This window comes from Oryzias melastigma, linkage group LG8 (genome assembly GCF_002922805.2).
Source record: "Oryzias melastigma strain HK-1 linkage group LG8, ASM292280v2, whole genome shotgun sequence".
NCBI classification, from domain to species: Eukaryota; Metazoa; Chordata; class Actinopteri; order Beloniformes; family Adrianichthyidae; genus Oryzias; species Oryzias melastigma.
The window spans coordinates 22317153-22336508 of NC_050519.1; the positions used below are offsets into that span (position 1 = coordinate 22317153).

A 19356-nucleotide genomic window follows, 5' to 3' on the forward strand; every position below is an offset into this window, starting at 1 on the left:
CGGCCCGGTGGTTGGGGACCACTGCACTAGGTGGCCAACTAGTTCCCTGCTCCGCTCAATACTAATGTATCCACTTGCAGACGAACAGATCCATTAATGTCTTTGTTTTTCCCGTCTGAGCTGGAATCTGGATGTAACTGTACAATTAAATAGCTTCAATATTACTCAGCATTTTTGTTGCACCGCTAACGTTAGGTTGGAGTTGTGAGAGGCTGTAAGCTAGCAGGAAAGCACGTAAACAAAGGGATGATGGGAAATTGGGACAGGCTTTGTGACAACAGTCCTGTCCACAACTCAGAGGTGAATTACTAAGGAACTCTGCAGAAACTATGTCCTAGAAAACAATACAAGTTTTTGATTTAGGCAAAAAAACAACGTAATCTTAGTTAAAAGACTTCTGGGAACAATATGAGAATAGATCAAAAGCTGATTGGAGAGGCAGTTTTGGAGGGGTGTTACAGCATTGAAAAAGATGTGGCAAGTGTTTTAGAAAATCAAACCAAGACATTTTTTTTCGTGAGAAATTACTCACTAAACAAATGAGACAGAAAAGTTTGCTTGTGATAGACTGAAGCTTGATTGCCCGTGTTTTTCCAGGAGGAGCTTCTCAAGATCTAAGCTTCGAGGCAGCAGGAGCTCCAAAGCAGAGGCAGCCAAAGCCGGCTGACATTTACAGGAAGACAGAGTGAATTCGAAACTGAAAAGGTCAAGCTAGAAGTCAAACCCGATAGTATTAATTTGAAGGAGAAGCTGAAGCTGCCTATCCAGAAGCTTTTAAATGCCTCTTAGAATATTAGACAGGATTTCTTTTTGCCACCTGAAGAAAACAGAAGGAAAAATACTAATTTCTTGCATCCCCCTCTACAAAAGTGACCAAATGCCCAAAGTAGAGACAAGAGAAACTGGTCAGAAAATAGGCATCAATGCAGAGAAGTCCAAACTCATAGTCTTCTTATTAACAAACCACCAGCTTTAAGCAGCTCAAACCAATTGTTCAATTACTTGGTTCAAAGATTCAGTGAGTTTCTTCAAGTTAGTAGAGGATCCTATACTCTCCCAGAGTTCAAAGTGTAGAGATGCATTGCCATTCCTGAAAAGGTTAAACTGAAGAGCTGAACAAGTACAGAAAACTTCTCTTTCCAGACAACCCGGTCTTGATCGGAAGTTAAGATAACTTATGAATCCCCAGAAGCAGTGGATCAAGTATATTTCAATAAAATTCAAATGTTTCCAAGAACTCAAAGCAGACAGAGTAAAATAACTTCAAAACTTTTTGATGTCAACAGGCAAGATCACTGGAGCGTACACAGCTAAGAGTCTACCACTAATTATTGAGGAGCTGCAATCAGTTTTCCATGACAATGGGCTCTCCTAATAACCACTCCAATGAAAATGGTGTTTTTAAAGAGCAACCAAACCCTAAATCAACCTTTTTGGCAGTTGACCTCTATAAATGGGGCTTTAAAAGTGCTGTCTGTTGCCAATTTTTTGATAAATTAAAATAAACGTGTTTCATTCTTAAAAATATAGTCAACAACCAACTGAGTGCTGCCCCTACAGGTTGAATCGAGGTGTTACAGTTGAATTTTGTGATTGGTCAAACCACGTAAGTTTGAGGTGGAGTCAACCACCAACTTCCCTGTTGGGTTACCTTTTAATGTGACGTGTTTCTGATGATAGAGTACTGGCATTAGAAAATTAAGCTCAAAATTACATTTCTGAGTAGGGCTGGGTGATAAAAACGATACTGATATTTATCACGATATAACCTTTTATTAATAGGAAATGACTCTTTTGCGATAGACTTATTTTGAAGGGTCAGAAAAACAGCATATCCTCTTTGGGAAAAAAAAGTAAGAGGGTTAGTTCCCACATGATGAGTAAATGTTTGCATCTAATTAGTTATGTTTATGAGCCCTTTTTGCTGAATTTCTTTTATCATCTCCTTCTTCTGACTGCACGTAACATTAACAAACAGACACGAAGGGAGACACAATACCCGGCCCACGTGGTCACTTCACCTGTATTATAGCATCTAGTTTGACTGATAAAACAGCAGAACATGCGGCGGTTTTAAACTGAACCATGTCAGAACTGGAGGATGAAGCTGCTTCACTACAACCAGCAGCAGACAGATAAATAAAATGTGTTGATTTGGAGACAGCGCTGTTGTTAGACGCTAATGCTATGGCACTATGGTTAACGCTAATGAGCTGTGCCATGAGTCAATTTGTATACACAGACTGGTGTCATGTCGGACCAGTGTCTGACCGAGCTAGCATGGTGACAGCTGACAGGTCACTGTGCTGGTCCACCGTGGTTGGCTGCCCAAAAAGAGAGAGCTCCAGCCATGATGGCGACCGCTCCAATCGCAACCCGGAGAACAGAGAGCTGCCAGCGGCTGTCTGTTCTCCGGGTTGTGAGCCCCCAGCGGGCCAGCATAGCCCTGGGACCGGCAGCATCCTGGGCGGCGGCTTATGCTAGTTCAGCCGGACCCTTGGAAAGCTCCGGATGGAACCTTCCAGTGGCCGCAGTACTCCAGCTCCATGGCTAGGCTATAATGTTTTTATTTCAAATCAAGACAACAATAAAAAATATGCAATAGTTAGTTAAAGAATAACAAAAAGATCCCCCCAGCTTTATTTTTATTTATCCCCTCTTGGGTTAATGCTCAAAGTTTTAAGCAGTGCCAATAGCTTGAGACTGAATTAAACTTAAAAACAAAACAAAAGTCAGTTATTCATTTTCGTTGCGAATCATTTCCGTTGTGTTGTAGCTTTCGTCGTCGTGCTTCGGCTTTTGTGAGCTGTGTCGGCCGCCATACTGGACAGACTGACCTCACCAGTCAGCCCCAAACCGATTTGGTTATACTAGATGACCCAGTCCCTGCATGTTCTTACAGAGACATCATAGAACCATCATCATCACCAGTTCCACCAGAACACCCTCAACTGTCTGTTCAGGGATGATAATGCTCCACCATACGGTACCAGAATTGTCACAGCTGGACTTCAGGAAGTGGGAGTGCCTCATATGGTATGACCAGCAGTGACCTCTGACCTGAACCACATAGAACACATTTGGGACCAGCTAAAGCAGAGACTGGATGATCAGACCCCCCAAGTGACCTGCAGAACTGCATGTATCACTGGTGGAAGAGAGTAACACTTCAGAACAACATCATGAGTCTAGTGATGGTCAGGAGACGTCACTGTCAAGCTGTCATTGCAGCAAACGGTGGAAACATCTCCTACTGACATGGTCAATGTCGCACTGCCAATCTTTGTTATTGTTTTCATTTTGGGGTAATAAATATCAAAGTAATGAAAATGGTGATTCTTCTCATCGCATCAAAAACGTCAATTTTTCTCAACAAGGGATAAGCTTGTGTGTGTCACTTTTGCAATCCAACAAAATGCAATCCCTTCGTTTTAATGTTTATTTCATAGTCCTTCAGAGCCATGGTGCATCTATCCCTTCATGCCTCACCTAACTCACGTGTCATTTCAGATCTCCCTTCATGCTCACATCAAAGTTGGACGCACAAACACAGAAGCAGATGACACGTCTGTCTTCTCACCCTTTTTCCTCTCCCTCGGATGAGTAGCTGTCCTGCTTGTTGAACATTGGCTCCATTCAGCCTCAGTCCTGTCCAGCAGCCAGTCTCAGGACAAGAAGGCGGTCCCTGGTGCGTCAGCCGGCTCAGCATCTGCTGGCAGCATCTTCAGCAGCCAATCATCAGGGTGCGTGTTTGACCTGAATGGAAGGAGCATGTTGGCGAGGACGGCGAGCTGCATGGAGAAAGGACAAGCAGAGACTTCAGTGACCAAATCACAAGCTGACCTCATAGTTTCTTGCTCATGTTATTGGCCAAACAGAACAAGTCACAATAATACTACTGGCTAGAAGCACATTGTTTTTTAAATAAATACAACAATTTGAGGTTGTCTTTGGTCAAATGCTGCATAAACTATAAAATATAATTTTTTGGTAAAAGCAGGAGCCAAAATACAAGCTAAAAGGTACAAAAATAGCTATAAAAGGGAGAGAAATGGAAATATTTATATAATGTATTCATTAAAAATATTAATGACATATACTTAGTAACAATTTGAAATGTTGAAGTTTGAAGTTGAGGAGTTACATTTTCATTAGAGCTGTCAGGCGATTAAAATTCTTAATCGCGATTAATCGCATTTTGTCCAGAGTTAACTCGCGATTAATCGCAAATTTACATTTGGCCTTTTTTTAAGGAAAAAAAATGTGTGGTTTGTGGAATTTAGTAGTTCTACATTAATTATGAAAACAAGAATGGTAAAATTAATAGTTTTCATCAGAAATACTTTATTTTGTAACATTGTATTGAGATAAACTTTCTTAACAATAAAAGGCTGTAACATAAAATGCCTAACAAAAGCCCAAGTGCAAGTGAAGGGCATTTTAAATTCAAAACTTCAATCAACGTTCAGTAAAATAAAATAAAAAACATCAAAAATAACATTTCCATAACACTTTCATGTTCATTTTTTGTCAGGACCAAATCTTTTCCTCCTCTGCTGAACTACAGTAATAAATGAAATAGAGATTTATCATTTCCAATGAACTTTTGTTTTTTAAAACATTAAAGACTGAGAAAAGCGGGATACTCTGTGGATAGTTTGACAGTCTGTTACTGCCGCCGCGTTCTCTGGCTGCAGCTCGATGCAGCGACGTGTCCAGCGGAGCTCATCATGAATATGCCGGCAGACAGACCGCTATGCTGGGGTTGGATCACGCTTAAACCTCCAGAACATTTAAAACGTCCCCCGGTGAGCTTGCTGTTTGGAACGTCGGGGGTGCGCAGCTCTCGGCGGCGGACGCGAGCTGGTACCACCAGACGTGGTACTGGACGCGAACCGGAGCCGGGTTAGGGTGCAGGAGCTCTCCAGGTCCTAGCGCCGGCTGGTTTTAGCTCGCAGCTTTTTTTTAGAGACCCGCCTGTGATCTAGTGTGAGAGCAGCCGGTGAGTTAGAGGGCGGGACGCCCGCGCGCGCGGTGTGGAAAGGTACGTATGAGAAAGTCCGCGATTAATGCGTCAAAAAAATTGTCGGCGTCAAGCACATGTCAGATTAATGCGTTTTTAACGCGACAAATCTGACAGCCCTAATTTTCAGTAATTGAGAAAAATAAAGGTTTCTGTAAAACTCCAACCAGATTCAAAACCTGATCAGGGCTGCCACGATTAATCGACTAATCACCAAATAATCGACAATTAAAATAACTGACGACTAATTTATAGTTGATTAGTAGTTACTTTATATTATACGGAGTCAGAGTGAAGTAAAGTTGAAAGTTATACAGGCATTCGGCTAGTTATATGGACTATTTTGGCATTTTCACAGGTAATGCTATTTATCTAGTTTTTAGTTAGTTTAAAGCTAATGATGGTTAAGATGTGTGCTTTACATCCAGTTCGCACATGACCAGATAAGTTGACTAATCGGAATAAATTAGTCGACTATTATAATAATCGTTTGTGGCAGCACTAAACCTGAGAGCAAAAAGATTTAAATCTAAACAGGGAATACATTTTCTTAGTTGTTTTCCACAGATCTACAATTAATTTGTTCATTAAATTACAAGAAGATTCTATGGCCTGGAACAAATATTGCTTCGACATATTTCACATTAACCATATGATGTTGGCATCAGACTTAGCTTGAATAGAAGCAAAAATACAAGCATGATCTCGGAGTATCAGCACCTGAGACTGCCATTCACATGCAGGCCTGCTTTCTTATTAGAGGATCACTGATAAGGATCCAGTTTTAGAACCAACTGATTATGCCTTAGTCATATGCAGTACAGGTGCTGCAGGTTTTTGAGTTGGCTGGGGCTGGTTGCAGAGAGTAGTGACTTCATACTAAAGGGAACACAGGTGTGTCTTGCAGTTCCCTTGAGGCTCATGCTGCTACATCAAGGTTGTAAAGCAGATAGGTGTGTGAAACTTGTTCTCCGTATTTGCTCCATCCCTTGGGGGAGCAGTGAGCTGCAGACACAGCCGCGCTCTGTAACTGTTTAGTTGTTTAACTACCCAATCCAACCCCTTAATGCTGAGTGTCAAGCAGCGAGCCACTGGGTCTTATTATTTGGTATGTCTCAGCCTGGATTTGAACTCACGACATTTCAGTCTTGAGGTGGACACTCTACCACAAGGCCACTGAACTGGTCATTGTGTGCGTTAAATGTTTTGTAAACTATTTGTAAGGCAAACAGAAGCTACACACACTTCTGAAGTACGGGTGATGCTGTTGTACAGTGTCCTTACGGAAACTCTAGTTGTTTGTAGTGTTTGTGTACTGGTCCCTTACTGACCGAGTATTTTCCAGGTGATACGTATAACGATACATATCACATCAACATGAAATATTTGTTCGGAACGCCTGAATCTCATTTACCTCCCAATTACTAATCTATAAATGTTTTGTAAGGGCTCACTACAACTTGTCGCACTCAGCCTAATGTGTATGAGTAGCCGAGTTTCACCTGGTTCACACTAGACGTGGAAGCGCCGCAAAGCGGAGTGTGCACGGCATCTGCTCTCTCCTGCAACTCACTCCAGACGCGCATTTTTCCCGACGGTCGACTAGAACTTTTTTTGTTTTTGCCATCCTGGGTATAATAATAACCTAAAAATATGACCTCATGTTTCTACTAAGAAGAACTGCTCTCTGCCTCTCTTTTTTTTGTTTTTTTAACACAAAAAACTCAGCCCCACGCCCTGCTCCGGAGTCGGCCCACTACATTGTGTGTGTCTGTCTGTCTGTTTGTTTTTGTGAGTGTGTTGTGATTGTATATTTATTTTTATCTCTACAGTCTGTTTGGACACAAAAACATAATCACATTTGTAAATCGTGGTGTTTTATTTTTTAAAATTTGGTTCCATTTTGAAAATATAACAGATTTTCTCATTTATCTTGTGTAACTTCCTGCCAGAATTGACGCGGCTCGTGCACGAAATAGACCAGACACCGTAACAGTTTGTTGCACGGCGCGAGACTTCCACGGAGGATCGCGGAGCTCCGCGCCTGGTGTGAACCACACCATACGTTAACAAGGGCGACGAATGGAAGTGGCTTCTCTTCTGCGCCTCTTTATGGCGCTTCCGCATCCAGTGTGAGCCGGGCGTCAGGCTCCGGCAGCCCCCTGACCCCGAAAGGGACAAAACAGGTTTAGAAAATGAATGACCAGTGTGCCATTTCTCACCTGCAGACAGACAGCCTGTGACTAAAGCTTTACTAAGATCCACCATTTTGAATGATGTTTGGAGGAAAAAAACTATTCAAACTGGTACAACTAACCTGTAAAGCAGAACTGACAACTGCTTACAATAAAAACTCAAATAACTTCCCAAGTACTAACACTGTGAATTTCTGCGGCCCTTAATCACATTTTCATGTAAACTCTTTGTGGTTCACAGATAATGTCAGCAAACAAACACAATTAGTTCCACAAACTAGTTTAGGAAACCAACGTCCAGTGCCAGAAGGCAGTTAATGATAGAATGATGCTACGTGTTCTTTCTGCCATCATGACGGAGAGTTCAAATAGTGGTTTTACCCACAGCAGGGCTCAGACACACAGTACTTATCACTGAATTTGAATTTGAGAAGTGCTCATTCACACAAATCAGCCTTCAGAAGGCATCCTTCATTTCCCACACCTCAGAGTGACAGAGGGAGCTCCACAGAGAACAGGTACGTTCACAGCAGAGCTGCATGAGCAAAGGTTCAGTCGTAGACGTGTTTACAAATGCAGACCTCTGAGTCAACCAAGAAAATAACTGAATTCAAGGACTGTAATGTCAGAGTAACCTTTAACCACAGCTGACTGTCTCGACCCATGCATTGTCTCTTGCATGGAAAGAGAAGAGGGTCCCGTGCGTTCACAATGAGACCTTTGTGTTTTTGCTGCTGCCCTGCCTCTATTAAAGGAAACCGCATCCAGCTAAATCTTATTTTCTGTAAGCTACTTAGAAATGCCCTGAAAGGAATTTCAACCATTTTCTGCTCATTTGTTTTCTTTTCCCTGTTTTTTCTCCATTTAAAGCTCAAATAACATTATAATGAATCAGATGAAGGAAAAAAAAGAAGCTGCGACTGTTGTGTTCAGAAAGCGTCTTAACCCTTTAACACCTGAGGCGTCGCCGGTGATGCTTAAACACAACATCTTTAACGCACTCTATAGGAATCCCACAATTAGTCAACAAATAATCAACTATTAAAATAGTCGACGACTAATTTATTAGTTGATTAGTTGTTACTTTACATATGGAGCCAGAGTGCAGTAATGTTGAAAGTTATAATGTCATTATGCTAGCTTTTTGTGCTATTTTGGCATTTAATTAGGATTTTTAGGCTATTTCAGAGTTCAGCAAATTTTTCAGCTGCACGCTAGCTATTTTAGGCTAATTTCGAGTTTAGCTAATATTTCAGCTGTATGCTAGCTATTTTGGCTAATTTATACTTCTTTTTGATTTTTTGTCTTTTGGAGTTTAGCTAATGTTTCAGCTGGATATTAGCTGTTTTGGCTAATTTAGGCTTTTGTTGTTTTTTAGGCCGTTTTGGAATTTAGCTAATATTTTAGCTCGCTATCAGCTTCAGCGTTTTCAGTTATTAGCTTCAGTGATTTCAGCTATCATCACTAGCATCTTAAGTGTCCAAATTCATCTTACAGCATTCACACTAGCATTATCGCAGGTAATTCTATACATTTAGTTTTTAGCTAGTTTAAAGCTAATGATGGTTACAATGTCTCCTTTACTTCCAGTTTGCGCATGACCTGATTAGATGACTAATCAGGATAAATAATCGTTGATTAGTTGAGTATTAAAATAACCATTTGTGGAAGCACTAGTACTGCAACTTTTCAAATGTTAACATGATAATTATGATAGATTCTGAAGGAGAAAAGCAGCACGTTGAGCCGCTTTTCTCCTTCAAAATCTGCTGGAATCATCATGTCAACAATTAAAAAAATTACAGTAAATCAAAGAACAGAAACACTGGAGCTTTGATGTTAAAGGGTTAAACTCAGATGTCCAAACACGTGTTAAAAGAATGTTTTCTATCAACTGATTAGGGCTGTGTTTAAAAATGGATTAATTAATAATAAATGAACTTCAATTCAAAAAATATTGTGTGTATAGTTCACTTTTACAATCTGTCTACAATCGATTTCCTATTGTGTTCATTTGCAGATAATAAGAGGTTGGTAAATACTGTAACTGAAAAAGTAAATAAAATAATCACAATTAAATGCAAATATTTTATTCCAGGTTCGGATTTATTAGTTAACTTTTTTAAATCGATTCCCGGCCCTTTTTTTTTTATTATTAATGACAGTTCTGCTTTTGTTCACTTAAAATCTAGTCATAAAAATGAATTTTTCACTACCCAAATTAATTGGTTTTCAAAAAACATTTAAAAGATGAATCCTGTTTACTTATATTGTGTTTTAATGGCTTGATGAAGGCCCAAAGGGCTTTACAGTCACCGTCCCATTCATTCATTCACACTGATGGTGGCGCCGCCATAAGGTGCCAACCTGGACAATGGCTTTAGTATCTTGCCCGAGGACACTTTGACAAGTAGGAACTGAGTCAGAGATAAACGGCTCTGCCTCTGCATCACAGCCACAAACTGAAAGCTACTGCGATCTTAAACTGAACTCAAATCATTGTAATATTTAGGCAGCAAAACCCAGCTCATGTCATGATTTACAAAATACATTTTCAACTTGTTGGTTTTGAATGCTTTAATTTGCACAAGTGACCAAAAAAAGGCTTTATAGCAGATTATCCAATTACTAATCTGTCTTAATCTCGCATAAAGGCATAAAAACAGCTGACTGGAGCAATAAAGCCCTGCTGTCTGCTCTCATCCGATGTGCAACTAAAGATTTTGCACCACCACAGGAGGGCGCTGGTGCCCACTCAGAGCCAGTGGACGTGAACTGTCCTCAGATGACCTCCATGCTGCAGAGTCCAGGTCTTCAGAGGTCATCCTCATAACAAGTGCAACTGAGATCACAACGACAGCTCCCTGAAAAACCGGCAGAGAGCCAAGACGACCGTTACTGCCGAGCATTTCTGCGCTTCTGCTGCTTTGTTTACGGTCAGCTAGAACAATGGAAGATCTGTTGACGGTGTTACATGTACAGATCTAACTTCATTTGTGGTGGAGAGAAATGTGGAAGCAAACTGAATCACATCAATGATTCCAAACATTACTGTTAATAGGTTTCAATCATGATGCAACATAGGAAAAAAAATGAATTGTCTTTACAAGTATAGCTGCGATTATGAGAACGATTTGTACCCATACTAATTGTTTTTGTTTATATGAACCCACTAACAGACAGAGCACCCCCATCAGTCCAAACACAACTAACTTAATGTTCATTTTAAAGGAAAGTTTTGTAAAATTAATTTTATATACTTACATTTATTTTCTTTTAAGAATAGAAGAAAACTATTTTTTAAATTATTTTAAAACAACTAATTTTACCAAATCCAGACATAAAAAAAGAGAAACCAAAATCAGCAGCTCAGACCATTTCTGCTCAAACCTCTGTTTTGCTGTGCTGATGAATTACACAAGATTACTACAGTTACTACAAATACCATCTAAATATCCGAGTCTGCATTTTGCAAAAATGTGTTAGTGTTTTGTTATGCAGGGGTGCCCAAACCTTTCCTTGTGAGGGCCACATAACTGTTTTCCTCTCTGATATGGGGCTAACAGACAAAGTAGAACAATCACATCCTAAACGTTAATATTTACAGCTTTCCAGAAACCCACACTAAGCCAAATTTAAAGGAATTCATTTTCGTAATTTTCATAGATAATAATAATAATACCAAAACATTTGAAAAACTAGATAGATAGCATTACCTGGCCTGCAATAATACTAGTGTGAATGCTGTAAGCTGAATGGGGCTGCTGAAAATGCTAGTGCTAATAGCTGAAGAAACACGTTGAAATGGCTGAAGCTAATAGCTGAAAATGCTAAGCTGATAGCCAGCTAAAAATATTAGCTAAATGCCAAATTAGCCTAAAAAAATCTTAAATTAGCAAAAACAGCTAACATGTAGCTGAAATATTAGCTTTATTAGCTCATCCAAATATGTAAAACAGGAGAAACTCCATAGTCTGCATGAGGTACAGTCGCTCCACAATTTTTTTGTAATAATTCAGGCAGAAAAGCTGGAAGTTGTGGCTGTTTTTCCAAAACGTAACAAAAGTTGTGATTGTTTTCAACAATAATTTTCAACTTAAAAAGTTGAAAATTTGCTCAAGTAGTTGGTTTCCTCTTTATTAATTTATCAACAAATTTATCAATATGCAATTTTATGTGACCAAAAAAAACAATTACATATTCTTTACATTTATTTAAATGTTTGTGTAATTTTTGAACAATTAAATTATCACAACATTTTTGTTTTTTTTTTTTTACACACAAAAAAACATTATATTTATGTTTATGCAAAGTGATTATTTAGAAGTTTTATTTTTTATTTTGTCCCAATACAAAATGTACCTTTAACAAAAAATGTTTGATTTATTTTGGGGAGAATAAATCGTTTTATTTTAGTACCATAGTGCAGAAGTGCTGTCACTTTAACCCAATGCATTATGGGAGATGAAGTGCAAAAACTGACGCGGATTCTGGACAAACTCACGCCTCTGAGCTTCATTATTTTGTTGACTTTTTCCACGGTCTGACACCGGATCCCACGGGACGCTACACCGCTAAAAACGAACTTTAGCTGTTATTTTTGTTGGAACTGTGAGACTTTATGAGCCAAGTCGCAACAAAAAAAAGTGAGGATGTTAAAAACTTTTGATTGGTCAGACTGATGACATGATTAAGCCTCCAAAAACGATTGGTGGAGACAGTTGGAGGGGCGGAACTTTTCCAAAAAACAGCTAGCTGTGGCTAGATCGTGGGACTGTCATTCTTATCTAAAACTGTTTATTGGAATCAAATAAACACAAATAAAAAAGTATTTTATGGTCTTTCATATTCCTAACTATTCAGTGTTTTATCAGAGCCTGTTTGGATGAAAACAGCGTATCTCCTGGTGATAGAAAATGTTTTTAGATCAGTAAAAAAATCAATTTCTCACAGCACATCTGAACGCGTCTCAAGGCACACTGGTTGAAAAACTCTGGATTAAAGTATGTCACAAGACAACACTATTAAGACAGATCAGGGCAAATGATATTTGAAGAAAATAAATAACTGAATTAAATTACATTTAAGAAAAACACAAAGCGAGTCACAACCCCAAATAGAGTTTAACCATGTGTCATCTTCAATCATAAACATCCATTTTTAATTGTAAAGATGCTGTCATTTTTTTCCATCGTGTAAACCTGCTTTACTCCCTGTTCCATTCATTTACAGATGGGGATGTAGCATTTTTCCAATTGGTAGTTACAGCTTTCATGCCAACCAATAATAATATATGCAAGATATATGCTAAATCAGCATGAAACCAGGAGGTAGTAAATAAAACCTTGAAAGGAACTCTCGTTTTACAATTCTCTCAATTTCATCCTTAATATTTTTACAATAGCCACTAATTAAAGGACAGTCAAAAGAATGTGTGCATAATCCCCCATTTTCCCACATCATCTCCAGCACACTATTTTTTACATCTTTTTTCCAACAGCTGACTATTATGACTACAAAGCATTGTCTGTTATATAACTGTTATTAAGCCAGCCTTTTTCACTGAACCGTCTCTGCAGCTCAACCATCCATGTATGACAGCAGATGGCATCAGAGCATCAGAGCACATTAGATCACTTTCCCACCAGCGACAAAAGGCAACATGGAGATCAAAACTCTAAGCCTTTATGCACCGCAAACATCTGCTTTGTTCCTTTATTTTTACATCAAGTTTTAAGGAAAAAAATGTTGGACTTAGTGTCAGCAGCTGGAAAAGCTGCAGGGACAGTTGGTTTTTAGACGAAAAATGCATAAAAACTCTTTTGGAAATTGGTCATGAAGAAAAAAAACATGTAGCTTGTTTATGTTGCATAGCAGTAATGTTGAAGTCACAATTGTAGGAGGAGTGAGGGACTGTAAGCTAGCAGGAACGTACATAAACAGTAACGGGGAGGGGAAGGGAGAGCGGGTTCCTCTGCACTGATAGTCCCGCCCACAACTCAGAGATGAATTTCTGATGAACTATTGCAGTTCTGCAGAAACTATATCCTAGAAAAGGACATTTTTTGTTTAGCTAAAAACAGTATAATCATAATTAAAAGAGCACTGGATGCGGAGTGGGTCTTTAACACTGGAGCTTCAGCTCCACTCTTTACTGCAGCTCTTCAACCATTTACATAATGTACATTTATTCCATCGGATTCTGAAGCAAAGGAAAGCAGCCTTGCGGACTCCTGATCCCACATTGATTGCATGAATGGTTGAAGAGTTACAATACCTCAAAGTGCATGTTTTATGCATCTTTGGTATTAAAGGGTGAAAAAACTTGAACAACAATGTGTTTCTGGAGTTTCTCTAATCCCTAAACACAGAATTGGATTACTCCTGGGTTTAAAGCCTCTCTCTTTTCACTCTACTGAGGACTGATCCTGCACAGAACTAAACATTTCTAAGTGACAGACTCTTCCAGGGTCTGTTTCTGGCTTTCTGTTTTATTTCAGGTCACATTTTCTCATAAATTCAATAACATTAACTCTTTTCCACAGGAACTGTTTCAGTTCTTAGCAAACATAAAGTTCTAAATCAACCTTTCATTCAATTAGGAGAGAAGAGTCGGGTACACTGCAGGCTGCAGGACTAAGAGAAGGTCAAACATACGTTCACAAATTAAAACCCAAGTTACTGTTGGAAGCTGCTTCGGTCTTTAACCTTTTCTCAAATGATTATTCTAAGGATTGAAACAAAAGGAATATATATGTGATCTTCATAGTGATTAGGTTTTTTTAAACCTTCAAAGCAGGGATGGTAAATAGTTAATCACATTTACAAGCATTACTGTAGTTGATCAGATTTTTCTACATTTTCCACCAAAAGCCTGAATTTAAATGTAGCGATCTCAATCATAACATTTGAAGCAACTCCTGTTCAGGAGTGGATTTTCGGACCTTTCAAGATGCTTTTTTTTCCCCATAAATCATATTTCCGGAGATAATATTTAAATGGAGTTTGTTCATTCACTGACCGTGTTGAGGACCAAGAACGACCTTTGTTATCCTGTGGATCTAATGCTGCATTCACACTGGATGCAGCCAGCGCGGCAGAGGCGTCAGTTTCAATGGTAAGTCAATGTCAAGACGTGATCTAAAGGTACTTCCAAACCGTCGACTCACATTCAAGCAGCCACTTTCAATGAAAAGTCAAAGCAAACGCGCACAGCAGAATTGCGAGATTGCACGTTGCTATGAAAGATTTTAAGTTGGGTTGTGAGCTCTGCGTACAAATGAGCCGCTCACAGAGCACGGGCTGAATGTTCAACCAGGTTGAACACTTTCACGTTTAATCGCAGCGACACAACACTGTGACTAATCAGGGATTCAGATTTGGGAGTGGAATGTGAGTGGCGTTCAATTTAAACACTGTTATAAAAAAGATCCTGATAGAGAAATGAATCATTGCGGTTTGAGCCTGGTCAGATTAAAATGACACCCAGACAGACAGTCAAAGGAACAAAGCTGTGACAACAGAAAGCCTGGAGCAAGATTCACACTGCTTTTCCTCTTCCTATTCTCTCAAGGACCAAGAAAGTAGACCACATCAGTCCAGTTCTGAGGTCTTTACACTGGTTACCTGTCTGTCAGAGGATAGACTTTAAAGTTCTGTTACTGGTTTATAAAGCTTTGAATGGTTTAGCACCAAAATACATGACTGACCTCCTGACCTTCTTAACCAGAAATTCATAAATCTATCCATCCATCCATTCATCTTCTTAACCGCTTTGTCCCTTTCGGGGTCGCGAGGGTGCCGGAGCCTAACCCGGCCACTGATGCGTGAAGGCGGGGTACACCCTGGACAGGTCTCCAGTCTGTCTCAGGGCCTCAATCACACACATTCACTCTCACATTCACACCTAGGGGCAATTTAGAGTCACCAATCAACCTATGAAGCATGTTTTTGGACGGTGGGAGGAAGCTGGAGTCCCCGGTGAAAACCCACGCATGCACGGGGAGAACATGCAAACTCCACACAGAAAGGTCCCAGCCGGGATTCGAACCGGGGCCTTCTCGCTGTGAGGCGAGAGCGCTAACCACTGCGCCACCGTGCAGCCCCTTCATAAATCGAACTTTCTAAAATGAAAACAGAGCTAATTAACTGTATTTTTTTTAACCATAAGGCACACTTAAAACATTGAAATTTGTCAACATGTTTAGTTCTTAATTATGGAACCACTATGGCTACTGCAATGGCAAAGTTTTAAGTTTTTTGACTTTTTTTTAAACTGTACTTTACAGTTACTTTTTTTAAACCAACAGTTTGTATTTTTATTTAACCAGAGAGCCACAATGGAGGGGTAGAAGAGCCAGATGTGGCTCTGGAGCCGCAGGTATCAGATTAACAAGAATACCTTCAAAAAATAAATAGATTTTTAATGTGTTTCTAAACAAATGTGTTAAAAGGTGTAAACTCAACGTTTAATTTAATTGAATGGAATTGAGAGGAGGGCTGCACGGTGGCGCAGTGGTTAGCGCTCTTGCCTCACAGCGAGAAGGCCCCGGTTCAAATCCCGGCTGGGACCTTTCTGTGTGGAGTTTGCATGTTCTCCCCGTGCATGCGTGGGTTTTCACCGGGGACTCCGGCTTCCTCCCACCGTCCAAAAACATGCTTCATAGGTTAATTGGTGACTCTAAATTGCCCCTAGGTGTGGATGTGAGAGTGAATGTGTGTGTGATTGAGGCCCTGTGACAGATTGGTGACCTGTCCAGGGTGTACCCCGCCTTCGCCCTTCAGTAGCCGGGATAGGCTCCGGCACCCCCGCGACCCCAAAAGGGACAAAGCGGTTAAGAAGATGGATGGATGGAATTGAGAGGATCAAAAGCATTGAAAATAAACAGAATCTAATGGAATTTGTTCTGAAAATTATTGGGGATACCCAGCCTTAAAATGTTGTCATCTTCTACAAATGTTTTCACCACATAAGAATGTTATTGGTCAAGTGTCTGACACAAATATAAAAATTAGTGCTGCCAAAAAAGATTATTTTAATATTTGACTAATCATCGATTATTTATTCCTATTAGTTGACTCATCAGGTCATGTGCAAATTGGGTGTTAAGCACAGATCTTAACCATCATAGCTTTAAACTAATTAAAAACTAGATTCATAGCATTACCTGTGATAATGCTAGTGTGAATGCTGGAAGCTGAATTTAGCTGAAGATGCTGAAATTGATAGCTAAAAATGCTGAAACTAATAGCTGAAAACGCTGAAGCTGATAGCCAGCTAAAATATTTTTTAAATGCCAAATTAGTCTAAAAAACTGAAAAAAAGTCTAAGTTAACAAAACAGCTAGCATGTAGATGAAATACTAATTAAACTTCAAATTAGCCTAAAAAACTGAAAAAAGCCTAAATTAGCCAAAATAGCTAGGATTCAGCCGAGATATTAGCTTAAAACCTTAATAAATGCCAAAATACTCCATAAAGCTACCAGAATGCCATTATAACTTCAACTTTACTACACTCTGACTCCATATAATATAAAGTAACGACTAATCAATTACTAAATTAATTGTTGACTATTTTAATAGTTGTTTAGTCGACTAATCGTGGCAGCCCTGATAAAAAGCATGCCTAATTTTAAGAGAATGTCCCATCTTTTCCGCTGCTCTTTCTCTGCTTTATGCCCTGGTTTTACAGACTCCTCCTCTCAACCCTTGATCCACTTTTGCTCGTCTTTTTACAGCCATCGTCTGTGTTTAATGCTGTCCCTGCACTCATTTACTATGAATGTCTGCACTTTCTCTACCTAGTAAGAACTGTGTGTGCCTTTGCACATAGATGCCTACGGGTGTCTTTGTAGCGACTAACCTGCATGTGCGTCAGTGCCTTAGTTCAGACTACATCAACTTGGCTTGCATCTATTCACCTGCTTCAGCCAGAGTCATGTTATGTGAAAGAGCCTTTAAGATGACAGAGTTTTACTGGGAAAATAGTGAAACCTTCAGTCCCATCCTGCAGCTGTGGTGTTAAACAGACCTAAACCAGCTTCATCACAGCAGGTGTGTCTGGATGAAAATGTAGCACGCAAAATGAGACTGAGCCAGGTTGGCAGAAAGAATCCATCACGGTCAGGCAGTAGATATGATCCCCATCTGTAATATCAAGCACATCTGTCCAAGCTGCTGCATAAATCTCTTCTACTGCACTTTGAGACGGTAGAATGGTTGAGGCAGGATGTTCAAAACATGAATAAAATATATTTTCTCCCACTAGATGGGGTGAGAATGAATATTTATAAAACACATTTGTTACCTTTTGAGTAATTACATTTTGATGATTTATGGACCACTATGTGGCATGTTTTTTAATGTTTGTCTAACTTGTGTTTAAAAAAAAAAATTTACAGATATGAAAAAAAAAAATCTCATAGAGAAGAAAAACAACTTCCATTGTTCTCCGTTACATTTATAATCTGATTCTAAAAAAAGCTTTATTTTACAAAACTATTTGATTCTCGGATTGACTGTACAAGAGAACTGGACAGTGAATCCGATGTCAACCATAGCAAATGACTTTATGATTTCTAATTCCAACTCAATAAAGTCGCCATCTTGGAGCCGGAAATTGACAGTAAGCAGTGATTGAACCAAGTCAGTCTGAGCCATTGTTTCTATGACAACTATTCTCCAATCAGATGAGCTTGTTGGACGACCACACCCGTTCCACTCGTCCTGCTCGGAAGAGTCTGTAAATCAAATATTTTGAATGTTCCACATCACATCCCCTACTTTTAATGAGGCCTCTGATTGGCCAGTTTATAACTCGTTTTTTTGGTGCATTGCTGTGTTTGTATATGTGCGTATGTATGTTTTGTTTTCTTTTTGTATACAAAAAAAAAATCTGGGGGAAAAAAAAAGAAATAGCGCTGAAGTTGACCTAAATTTCTGAAAAATTGGTACTAAAAATTGCTTAAAAATCCCTAAAACATGCCAATTTTGCAAAAAAATATGTAGTGGGGGGCTGCAGTGGTTAGCGCTCTCGCCTCACAGCGAGAAGGCCCCGGTTCGACTCCCGGCTGGGACCTTTCTGTGTGGAGTTTGCATGTTCTCCCCGTGCATGCGTGGGTTTTCACCGGGGACTCCGGCTTCCTCCCACCATCCAAAAACATGCTTCATAGGTTAATTGGTGACTCTAAATTGCCCCTAGGTGTGACTGTGTGAGTGAATGTGTGTGATTGAGGCCCTGAGACAGATTGGCGACCTGTCCAGGGTGAACCCCGCCTTCGCCCTTCAGTAGCCGGGATAGGCCCCGGCACCCCCGCGACCCCAAAAGGGAAGAAGCGGTCAAGAAGATGGATGGATGGGTGAATATGTAGTGGGTTGCTTAAGCATGAGCTGAACTCAAAATTAGCCCAAAAAATCTTAGCAGAAAAAGGTAGAACATTACTTAAATACTAGTTAAACTCCAAAAAAGCCTAAAATTTCTCAGTAAACTAAATAAGCCAAAAACTTTGCCATTTTGCTAAACTATTTGGTAAACTCCAAATTAGCTTAAAAAACCCCAGTAGATAACAAATTAGCATGTTGCTAAAATATTAGCTAAAGTCCATTTTTTTTTAAAGTTACTATGGAAGATTAAGGCCATGTCCACACGTAGGCGGGTATTTCTACAAACGCATATCTGCTGACCTCCGTTTTAGAAAAAAGTGTTGCGTCCACACGTGATCGTTTTAAAAACAATTCCATCCACACGTCCCCGCATACCTGCGCTCTTGGACACGGTTATGAGCTTGTCAGAACAGTAGTTGACTGTGGAAAATTGGAATTTTGATAATAAATCCTCCTAATGGAAACACCACAACTTCGAAAAAAAGTTTATGCGCTTACAGTAGGTGGTATTTGGGGCGTATCGAAACAGACATTTTTCGCAAAACTGTTTTGGAAACACTTTTTTCGAAATAGATGCGCCTCTCTGTGTGTCGGTCCTGAGCACAACACGCGGGCGGCAGGAGAGATCTAACAGCTTCACGGCTTCATCTGCAGCTACACTTCTGCTGCTTGGAGCCTGAAGATGCTGAAATCTCGTTTGAGGAAAAGAGCGAGAGCAGGGACAGAAACGCAGAAATGCATCTCGTCGTGTTTT

At 39.8% G+C, this 19356-nt stretch overlaps 1 protein-coding gene across 8 annotated transcripts in view; it reads right to left on the reverse strand.

The window, feature by feature from the left end:
- The window catches only part of LOC112146690 (thyroid hormone receptor alpha), a 63936-nt gene that overhangs the window by 37843 nt on the left and 6737 nt on the right, over nucleotides 1–19356 (reverse strand). For 6 of the 8 annotated variants that reach the window (XM_024272645.2, XM_024272642.2, XM_024272644.2 and 3 more), the window contains one exon: nucleotides 3581–3791. In XM_024272645.2, the coding sequence (XP_024128413.1) occupies nucleotides 3581–3636 (56 nt within the window). In that variant the 5' untranslated portion in view covers nucleotides 3637–3791. Of the gene's footprint in view, nucleotides 1–3580; nucleotides 3792–19356 lie in introns of those variants that run through there. The other 2 variants (XM_024272651.2, XM_024272653.2) reach the window with 2 other exon arrangements.